Raw genomic sequence first — 10,220 nt, forward strand, 5'->3', positions numbered from 1 at the left:
CGGCACGCCGTTCCGTGCGTTTCCTCTGCTGACAGACTTCCTGTCCCTGCAGGTTTCTCTTCCTGCTGCTCGGTCCGTTTGGAAAAGGTCCGCAGTACCACGAGATCGGGCGCTCCATCGCCACACTGATGACAGACGAGGTGAGCGACGCTTTCACACACAGACATTACAGGAATAGATGTAAGGATGGCGTCTGAAGCCCAGAGTGAGCCTGTGTTACGCCCAGACTGGCAGCAGACTCAGGCAGGAAGTCTCCATGGTCACCCGGTTTGGTCGCCTCCTCGCGTCCTGATAGTTTAAAGGTGAACGGCTCAGTGACGGCGCGTGTCTGTAGAAGCAGCGAGGTCAGCTGGAGCACGCTGATCATCACACGCTTGTTTGCACTGAGCGTGCAGCGTGACGGAGAGCTGCAGGTCTGCAGCTGATGATGGTGTTTAGAGGCCGTGTGGGACGATGAAGGCTCACCGCGCTGTGTTTCAGCCAGCTGTGTTTACCTGTTGTGTGTCTGTGGTTGCTGCTGACGTTGTTCCCGCCTCTGCAGACACAGACGTGTCAGTGTGACGGCGTGCTCGTGAAAAAGCTTCAGGAGGCGTAATCTCGTTTGAAGCGCAGACAAAAAATTGTTGACGTGTGGCGGCTCTGCTGCAGGTTTTCCACGACGTGGCGTACAAGGCGAGGGACCGCAACGACCTGCTGTCGGGGATCGACGAGTTCCTGGATCAGGTCACCGTGCTGCCGCCAGGAGAATGGGACCCCAGCATCCGCATCGAGCCCCCGAAGAGCGTCCCGTCTCAGGTAAAAGATCCGAACCCGCCACGCCAGCTCTGATCTCTCAGAAGTGACGTCCCCGCCCCCGTCTGTCTCCGCAGGAGAAGAGAAAGATAGCGTCCTTCCCCAATGGCTCCGCCCACAGCTCTGAGATGGGCAAGGAGGCGGAGCATCACGCGGGACCAGAGCTGCAGAGGACGGGGAGGTGAGTGAAGCTCAGCAATATTAATAAATACTGCGAGGAGATTTTCAAATTAAAACAGGAAACGTGTTGAACGTGGGATTATTCCGCTGCCGAGTCCTGGCTCGCTGTGTGTTGGGAATGACGGGGAATCCCTCGTGTGTCCCACAGGATTTTTGGCGGTTTGGTGAACGATGTTCGGAGGAAGGCGCCGTTCTACTGGAGCGACATCAGAGACGCCGTGAGCCTGCAGTGCCTGGCCTCCATCCTCTTCCTGTACTGCGCCTGCATGTCGCCCGTCATCACCTTCGGAGGTCTGCTCGGGGAGGCCACCAAAGGGAGCATAGTAAGAACCCCTGCGTGAGCTCATCCTGGGCCCTGATTGGTGCATCCGGGTGTTACTCCCCTCTCTCTCTCTCTCTGATAGAGTGCCATTGAGTCGCTGTTTGGCGCGTCTCTGACGGGCGTGGCCTACTCTCTGTTCGCCGGGCAGCCTCTCACCATCCTGGGCAGCACGGGCCCGGTTCTGGTCTTTGAGAAGATCCTCTTCAAGTTCTGCAGGTGAGTCGTGACCCAAGAGCGGCCAGACAGGTTTGCATGAAAGCTTTGCTCCCATTGGCTGTTCAGGTTGTGATGACATCACAGCGGGCTGCTGAGCAGAGAGAAAAAATGCGTTTGCGTTTGTTTTTAAGGTTTTTCGTGTTTTATTTCCGTCCTTGTGCCTTTGGGTTCGTCTCCTCTGTGTTTGCAACGCTGCGGCTCCCCCTGCAGGCGCATCCAGTGCTGTGCACGGAGCTGCGAGCTGGCAGCGGGTCACTCGCTTAATCTCAGCGTCACAGATTAACGTGATCTGAGGGATTTTTGGAGCAGCTGTGGGAACGTTGTGCTTCGGTGCTCTCAGCTGTTTCATGTTGTTGTATAATTTTTTGGTGGATTAAAAAAAGCTTTTTGTGATGCACAAAGATGTTTTGTAACAGTTGCATAAAAGCCTCGTTTTTTTTAACCTGCTCCATTTTCATCTGGATTACATCATCCATGTTTGTCACGGAGAGCAGAGAAGCTGTTTAAACTGCAGCAGTCACAAACCGTCTGTTAATCGAGCTTCACCTCAGTGTTTCAGTCTGAAACCTTCCTGCTTCGTGGCGAGATTGAAAAAGCTGATCCGGAGGATAAACAAAGCAACGATGTCTCTGCCGTCTTTAGAAGTCTCTATGGCTTCAGGAGGAAGTGACGTGTCGCGGAGCCGCTGTAGGGTTTGGGATCACGTGTCGATGCTATAGGGCGTTTGTCGGGGTCACGTAGAGGTCAGGAGAGCTTCAAACAAAGCGGCGCTCAGGAGGTGTGACATCAGTTATTGCAGGGATGTCTGCTGGGTTAGAGAGAGCGAGCCTACAGAAGTGCCCTCGGCTGACCTTTGACCTCCTTTCCTTCCCATCCTCAGTCAGTACCATCTGTCCTACCTGCACCTGAGGACCAGCATCGGACTCTGGACCGCCTTCCTGTGCCTGCTGCTGGTCGCCACGGACGCCAGCTCTCTGGTCTGCTACATCACCCGCTTCACAGAGGAGGCCTTCGCCGCGCTCATCTGCATCATCTTCATCTACGAGGCGCTGGAGAAGCTGGTCCGCCTCGGGGAGCTCTACCCCATCAACATGCACAACCAGCTGGACAACCTGACCTTCTACAGGTGAGGCGACTGTCCGACGTCACCGTGGTCGTTTCAGCTGGAATCTGCTCGGGGCCAGAATCCCGGGCCGGTGCTCCCACGGTTGGAGCTAAGAGGGTGAAGTGGTCATTTAGCTCCGAGTTGACGTGAGCGCTGCTGCTCTGTTTCAGATGTCAGTGTGCTCCACCCGCCAACGCCTCGGCCGAAGTCCTGGGTGTGTGGAGCAAAGAGAACGTGACCCCAGAAAACATCACCTGGGATCAGCTGAGCTCAAAGGTAAGAAATAAACTTTGTTTGCTGTCTGACGCTGCCGTCAGCGGCGCCTTTCAGTCAGAACAAACGAGCAGCAGCCTCTGCTGGTCATCAGAGGAACTGCGGCTGACGCTTCCCTCTCCCCACAGACGTGCAAGGCACTCATGGGGGAGCTGGTCGGCCCGGCGTGCAGCCACAGCAGTCCCTACGTCCCCGACGTCCTCTTCTGGTCCATCATCCTCTTCTTCACCACCTTCTTCCTCTCCTCCTTCCTCAAGCAGTTCAAGACTAAGAGCTACTTCCCCACCAAGGTCAGTGACACCCTGAGAGAGGAGCCGATGGAGTGCTCGCAGACTCGGTCCTCTTTAATGTTTCTCACGTGTGATGAAGATAAAGGATTTATTGGATCCACAGGAAAACATCACCACTCGGTTTAATATTTGTGCAGCGCTGGAGGTCTGAGACGTCGCGCTTTACCGTTCGATAAGAAAATATCGATGCTGTTTCCCGCCCGCAGGTTCGATCGACCATCAGCGACTTCGCCGTCTTCCTCACCATCATGATCATGGTGCTGGTGGATTATCTGGTGGGAGTTCCTTCACCCAAACTCAACGTGCCCGACCGCTTCAAGGTAACGCTCGCCTCTCAGCATGCGCAGGTCCAAACGGCCTGCGGGGGCGCCATTTGCCCTTTATTCCAGTAATAATGTAATCCAGCTTCAGTGATGGATGTTGGGGGGAGGTTTAGACTGAGCGAGGGCCCTCGGCAGCTCGCTGTGATAACAGGTCAGAGGTCGTTCACTGGGTTCGGTTCTCATTTAGGTCTCAACTTTGGATTCGTTCTTCATCTTTCACAGTTCGGATCTTTTGAAAACATTAAGTGGTAACATGTAACATATTTAATGTTACAAAAAGTGTAAAATCATCAAGCGTGTGGGCGCCGTCGGCTCACACCTGCTGACACGATGCTCACTCAGAGGTTACCGTAGAAACGGTCTCGCGCTGCTTTCAGCCCACGTCTGAAAATCGGGGGTGGCTGATTTCCCCGCTGGGCCCGAACCCGTGGTGGACGCTGCTGGCCGCCGCCGTCCCCGCGCTGCTCTGCACCATCCTCATCTTCATGGACCAGCAGATCACCGCCGTCATCATCAACAGGAAGGAAAACAAGCTGAAGGTCAGAACTGACGTGAAGCCGCGTGCCGTCGTCCCCGCGGGGTGACGACCTTTACCTCACTGTGTGTGTTTGTGTGTGTGCGGGCTGCAGAAAGGGTGTGGCTATCATCTGGACCTGCTGGTGGTGGCGGTGATGCTGGGCGTGTGCTCCATCATGGGCCTGCCGTGGTTCGTGGCGGCGACGGTGCTCTCAATCTCCCACGTCAACAGCCTGAAGCTGGAGTCGGAGTGCGCGGCGCCCGGCGAGCAGCCCAAGTTCCTCGGCATCAGAGAGCAGCGCGTGACCGGCTTCATGATCTTCTTCCTGATGGGCTGCTCCGTGTTCATGACCTCCGTCCTGAAGGTGAGTCGTCAGACGGTGCGTGCTGCGTTCACGCCTCGCTCCCTCGCTCCCTTCACAGATCGCTTCTTTGCTTTTACAGTTCATCCCGATGCCCGTCCTGTACGGCGTGTTCCTCTACATGGGCGTGTCCTCGCTCAAAGGCATCCAGGTACGTCTCTGCGTCCGAGCGTCCGTCCGGCCGATGGCGGCGTTAAAGCTGGTCTGACCTCTCGTGCGTCTGTCTGTCCCACAGCTCTTTGACCGCATCAAACTGTTCGGCATGCCGGCCAAACACCAGCCCGACCTGATCTACCTGCGCTACGTGCCGCTGTGGAAGGTGCACGTCTTCACCGTGGTGCAGCTGTCCTGCCTCATCGCGCTGTGGGCCATCAAAGCCTCGCCCGCCGCCGTCATTTTCCCCATGATGGTGAGACGCACTGAGAGACACTGCATCTCCTTGTTTCCTTGGTAACGCGGGGACTCACCTCCTGCTGCGTTCTGCAGGTTCTCGCTCTGGTTTTCATCCGGAAGCTTCTGGATTTCTGCTTCACCAAGAGAGAGCTGAGCTGGCTGGACGACCTGATCCCTGAGAGCAAGAAGAAGAAGGAGGACGACAAGAAGAAGGAGAAGGAGGTGAAGGGCGCTGGTGTGTGCACGTGACCCTGCTTCTGTGTCCTCATTGGCTCAACCGTGTGTGTGTGTGTGTGTCCAGGACACTCGGCGGATGCTGGAGGAGGTGGAGGAGGAGCTGCCGTACGACAGAGGAGAAGTCCTCAATTTCCCCATCAAAAACCTGAAAAAGCGGTGGGTCTGAACTCAGGCACGCTGACGGCTGCGCGCACTCTGCAGCAGAGGCTAACGTGTGTGTGTTTGACTCAGCAGCGACCCGTCAGAGGTGAACATCTCTGATGAAATGGCCAAAAGCGGCATCTGGAAGTCTGTTTCCAAAAACTCCGACAGCAGCAAAGCTCTGAGGCGCACCTTCAGGTACGCCTGCCTCACCACCAGCGACATCACCTGCGATGCTCTGTGATTGGCTCTCTCTGCACTGTGTTTATGTCCTTAAGTGATGACGTATGAACCCTGCTTCTGCGTTTAATAAGGCTGTTGTGTTTTTAACATGTTCGAATATTTTGTATGTATTTAATCTCAACAAGCCCCTAAAAACAGTGATCAGTGTCGGCCTCTCTCGGTTCATTACCGCTAATCGTTTTAAAGCTCAGTGTTTAAACCTCACGATGTAACTCCAGCCCAGCAGCAGTACATTAATGACTAGCCTCGTATTGTGGATGGATTATCTCAGTTGTTCTCTGGACTGAAGTTTGGTCCGTTTACAGCATCCTGCCATGCGATTGCATTTGTCTCTAACCATGAGGAACCTTCACGTTAACTTTTATCAAGTGGAAAAAAGTTAACGTTCATCCTCCAGCTTCACTGTGTTTATGCTAACATAGCTGTGTCGCTAGCAATCACGTAGCATATCGTTATATACCAGCTAGCCCAACTTCAGTAACCCTACAAACGTCACTGCTGTTTAGCTTTCTGTCTTCATTTATGCTGGAAGTGATAGCAGAGCTGTACGTTTGGATTGTTTCAGAAATCTCTCAGTCAGAGCATGCTATATCATGTTTAGGTGGAAGCTAGCGACCTAACTTCCTGTTAACTTGTAACTCCTTTAAATTTAATAAATCCTGTTTTCATGGATGTTAAATGTAATTGTTACACCTGGTAAAGCAGCAACGCTGATCATTTTAGTAAAGATGAAAGAATTTAGACAGTTTTTAGCTCGGTGTTCGTTTGACTCTGGACCCGGACACGACTGATGACGTCAGACATAAACAGCAGTCCTGTAACCATTAAAAGTGAGCGCTGGCAGGCGTGTCTGTGCTGTGGAGGGCTGGACGATGTGGAGTAAGAAAAAAAATGCAATTGTGATGTTTTCAGGCTGGATGTTTTAGACACGATAAACACGGCTCATTCATGTCCCTGCTCTCTGTTTCCATGAAGATGATTTTTTTTTCCACGTAGACAAAGATTTCTGTTTTCCACTTTTTGTTAATTTTCACGTTCAGGGTCTTTATGTCAGATTATTTTTAGTTTTCATTATAAACTTCAAACACATGAAAACGAGTCGCTGACAGCTCGGTCAGAACAGCGGAGACGAGCTTCCTCCCAGAGCCACAAACCAAACCTCAGAGACGTCACTCCACCTGCTGCTGCCACACCTGTGCTGTGAGCACAATCAGATCTCAGAACAGCCCCAAACTACAGGAAGTGGAAGTAATTTAACGTGTCTGTAAGACGTGTCTGACTCTGGTGCCAGTAAAGTTTCTGTTCTCTTTCAGCCACGACAAGCTGCCGAGCGTCCGGATAAACGTGGAGAACGAGGACGGGCAAAGAGTCGTGAACGCCGAGACGTCGCTATGATCCACCGCCCGGGGCAGGAGGGTGAGGCGGGGGCGCTGCAGCTCCTCCGCGTGCTCTGAGGGAGGCGAAAGGTCGCGGGGGGACCAATCGGGCTTCACCTGAGCGTGCCGTACTTCTGACTCTGCGTTGTCTCGGACGAGGCGAACGTTTTATTTTCTCATCGTTTTAAGGTGAAACATGAGACTCCACTTCTGGAAACGGCTTCCTCAGGTTTCTTCTGCTGCCGTTTTTGTGTTTTTAACTCGGGCGGCCTGTGATTGGCTGCCGAAGCGTCAAACTGAAAAAGAAAGGAGGAAAAAAAACAGCCGCCTGAGTCTCCGGACGGATGTCGTCAGAAATTTTAATTTCATGGTTTGAACTTTTGTTTCAGTGTTCGTGAAACGGGCGAAGCGCCGACACGTTTTAATTTAACCCATCATGCTGATTTAGGGTGTGTGTGTGCGTGTGTGTGCGTGTGTGTGCGTGCGTGTGTGTGTGCGTGTGTGTGTGCGCGTGTGTGTGCGTGTGTGTGCGTGCGTGCGTGCGTGCGTGTGCGTGTGTGTGCGTGCGTGCGTGCGTGTGTGCGTGCGTGCGTGTGTGCGTGCGCGTGTGTGCGTGCGCGGTCTCTGTACAGCACCTGGTTGCCTACAGCAGAAAAATGAATGACGTCACAGCTGCTGTTGTCGTAGTTTCTTTGTAAAGTTTAATAAATCAGTTTGGTGGCGACGATCACAGCGAGTCACGTGACCTCTCTAGTCGTCTCCATCATTTCAGGAGTCGCTGCTGATCTCTGATGGATTTATTTCAACAATTTGACAATAAAGAGATTTGATGCAAAAGCTGCATTTCCTTCCACATCCACCAGAGGCTCCCGCAGTCCTCACAGTATCAGACACAACCTGATAAAATGTCCAACCAGCGTTCAGTCTGACCGAACGGAAACGCCTCCGAGAGGAACATCAGGTGAAACGCATGTTAAAAAGGAAACAGAAAATAAGCCTTTAAAAATGTTCACGTTGTTCATGTTTATTGGAGAAGCAAACGTTACAACATTCAGAGTGAAAGTAAATGAGGAAACCGCTGACTCCAGCTGTAGGTCAAACTGATCCTGGACCAGTTACAGCACGGCGAACATGGACAGCAGCATGGGCAGCAGCAGAGCCACGGACAGCCGAGCTCCCTGCGATCCAGCTGGAAAGGAAAGGAGCGTCGTGGTTAACGTGCACGTCACATGATCTGCACTCAGAGCTGAAAGCTAAGCTAGGCTAGTTTTTACCTGGTCTTATTAAACTCTCACTTATGATATGAAATAATTCTTTGATTGGACTGGAGACGCCTTCAAAAGCTGGCTGTAGGTTCAGCATCTTGTATCAGTGGTGATGAGCAGTGGGCGGAGCCAGAGTTTTTAATGTGAATGCCTGACGACCAATGGCACCAAATGATACGGACTTACGACAGGTCTGTAAGCAATGTACAGAATTCTACCTTTTTATAGATGAAATGATTTATTTCATCTTCAAAAGTTGTGAGGTGGCGAGTTGATCTGCGAGAACGTGAACTGACCCTGAACTCAAGCCAGACTTAAAAGACGAGTCTACCTGAACCTTGGATAACAGACCGCTACTCTAGAAGAGCGTCAGACGAGGGCAACGCACCTGTGGTAAAAGAGCCTTGCGGCGTTGTGAGCGAAGGCTTGGCCGTGGTGGTGGAGAGCAGCATGTCCTCGGTCACGCTCAGGGACCCGTTGTGCGGCGCTGGTTGGATCTGCAGCAGTTTGCACATCAGAGGGTAGATGTGGATGCTGTCGAACGGCTCGGACAGGTAGCTCCTCTTGAAGCTCGGGCCGAAGGCCCTGAAGATGGTCTTCATGTCCATCTCAGTGTTATGGAAGCCGTGGTCACCTTTATTCACGTAGACGATGAATCTCTGGTGTGAAACGATATGAAGTCGATATACGTTCTCTAGATTTGTTGAATTTTGCTCTTGGTTCTTGGAGGTAAAACGTTGGGGTACTTACAGAGTTCAGGTTGAATCCCAGATCTGCGATGATCACGATGGGAGGCAGACGCTCACTTTTGGCGAGATGGAAGCTTTCTGGAATCTCGTTTTTCTTGTACACCGTGATATTGGGCACGTTGGAGAGGGCGTCAAAAACTTCCTGCTCCTTCCCCGGATGTGGCGTCAGGATGCCAAACCCACCGTAGTCGAGAATTTCAAATTTAGCGACCTCGAATAAATTCAGGTATTTGTTGAGGATGACCTCGTCTACCTGCGGCTTCTTCTTTACTGTGGTCATGCCGTGGTCAGAGGTGATGATGACATTCAGCCCGTCGGTCAGGTTGTGGCGATCGATAGCGTCCTTCAAGTAGCCGATGGTGCGGTCGATCTGACGGATGATCTCTTTCCGGTCCGGCGTGTCCGGCCCTTTGGCGTGGCCCACGTTGTCTGGCTCGCCGTAGTACAGCGTCACCAGGTGGAAGTCCTCCTCGGAGAACCAGCTCATCACCGTGTCGATCTTCTGACGCCACTCGGTCTCATCGTCGTCGGGGTGGCCGGACTCCTCCAGTAGCACTCGATTGACCCCTTGGCCACTGTAGTTGGCTCCGCCTCCGGGGAAGGAGAAGGAAGCTGTTTTCAGACCCTGAAATTAGAATAGTTGAACAGAATGGTAAGCACCACATCGCACTCCTGCTCTGTGATCATGTTATGGCTGCAAACAGCCCAGAAGTGTTGGAAGTAGAGCAGGGCGATATGGCCAAAAATATTTATCACGATATATATTTGAAAATTTGCGATAACGATATAACCGACGATATAATTGATGCGAGACAAAATACAACTCCACAACATTACTAGCGCAAAAAGACAACCTTCCATTTATTTTCACTTAAACAAGAAGCTGGTTTTTATGTACATTAAAGCTTTATAAAAATGTAACAGTGCAAATGCAAATTCCTTGCTGAAAGTTTAACCAAACGGCATTTCCAGTAGAAATGGGCTGACATATCCTGAGCATAACCATGTATAATATCCACTGAAGTTAAAAAGAGGTGCTTTGCAACATTAAACTGCAGTGTGCAGTACGTATTTTTCGCACCATAAGGTGCACGGGATTATAAGGCACATTAAGCGAAAAAAAGCAGTCAGATAAATCAAACTTTATTAAACTCATTCTTCTTGCTTCCTCCACTCCTGTACCATTGATTCATTAATGTTGAATTCTCTGGCAGCTGCTCTATTCCCATGTTGTTGCAGTATATTAATGACTAACCTCGTATTGTGGATGGATTATCTCAGTTGTTCTCCTGACTGAAGTTTGGTCCGTTTACAGCATCCTGCCATGCGATTGCATTTGTCTCTAACCATCAGGAACCTTCACGTTAACTTTTATAAGTGGAAAAGTGTTAGTGTTCGTCCTCCAGCTTCACTGTTTATGTTATGCTAACATAGCTG

At 51.6% G+C, this 10,220-nt stretch overlaps 2 protein-coding genes across 8 annotated transcripts in view; one reads left to right on the forward strand and one right to left on the reverse strand.

Moving 5' to 3' along the window:
• The window catches only part of LOC146699508 (sodium bicarbonate cotransporter 3-like), a 34,523-nt gene extending 27,027 nt beyond the window's left edge, over positions 1–7,496 (forward strand). For 5 of the 7 annotated variants that reach the window (XM_085472467.1, XM_085472464.1, XM_085472466.1 and 2 more), the window contains 17 exons: positions 53–140; positions 649–795; positions 870–973; positions 1,121–1,295; positions 1,377–1,510; positions 2,391–2,636; positions 2,786–2,891; positions 3,017–3,178; positions 3,385–3,498; positions 3,879–4,040; positions 4,131–4,382; positions 4,462–4,530; positions 4,615–4,788; positions 4,866–4,994; positions 5,074–5,165; positions 5,241–5,348; positions 6,707–7,496. In XM_085472467.1, the coding sequence (XP_085328593.1) occupies positions 53–140; positions 649–795; positions 870–973; positions 1,121–1,295; positions 1,377–1,510; positions 2,391–2,636; positions 2,786–2,891; positions 3,017–3,178; positions 3,385–3,498; positions 3,879–4,040; positions 4,131–4,382; positions 4,462–4,530; positions 4,615–4,788; positions 4,866–4,994; positions 5,074–5,165; positions 5,241–5,348; positions 6,707–6,788 (2,344 nt within the window). In that variant the 3' untranslated portion in view covers positions 6,789–7,496. The remainder of the gene's footprint in view (positions 1–52; positions 141–648; positions 796–869; positions 974–1,120; positions 1,296–1,376; positions 1,511–2,390; positions 2,637–2,785; positions 2,892–3,016; positions 3,179–3,384; positions 3,499–3,878; positions 4,041–4,130; positions 4,383–4,461; positions 4,531–4,614; positions 4,789–4,865; positions 4,995–5,073; positions 5,166–5,240; positions 5,349–6,706) is intronic. The other 2 variants (XM_085472465.1, XM_085472470.1) reach the window with 1 other exon arrangement.
• A 281-nt stretch (positions 7,497–7,777) lies between these two features.
• Positions 7,778–10,220, reverse strand: part of LOC146699509 (ectonucleotide pyrophosphatase/phosphodiesterase family member 7) — an 8,370-nt gene continuing 5,927 nt past the window's right edge. Inside the window, exons 3-5 of the mRNA XM_085472477.1 lie at positions 8,785–9,408; positions 8,423–8,693; positions 7,778–7,958 (exon numbers count right to left, since the gene is read on the reverse strand). Coding sequence (XP_085328603.1) covers positions 7,885–7,958; positions 8,423–8,693; positions 8,785–9,408 — 969 coding nt within the window. The 3' untranslated portion in view covers positions 7,778–7,884. The remainder of the gene's footprint in view (positions 7,959–8,422; positions 8,694–8,784; positions 9,409–10,220) is intronic.

The sequence above is a fragment of the Copadichromis virginalis genome, linkage group LG11 (assembly GCF_057382275.1).
Source record: "Copadichromis virginalis isolate Kocher_CV1m ecotype Utaka linkage group LG11, C_Virginalis_male_GT1.1, whole genome shotgun sequence".
NCBI classification, from domain to species: Eukaryota; Metazoa; Chordata; class Actinopteri; order Cichliformes; family Cichlidae; genus Copadichromis; species Copadichromis virginalis.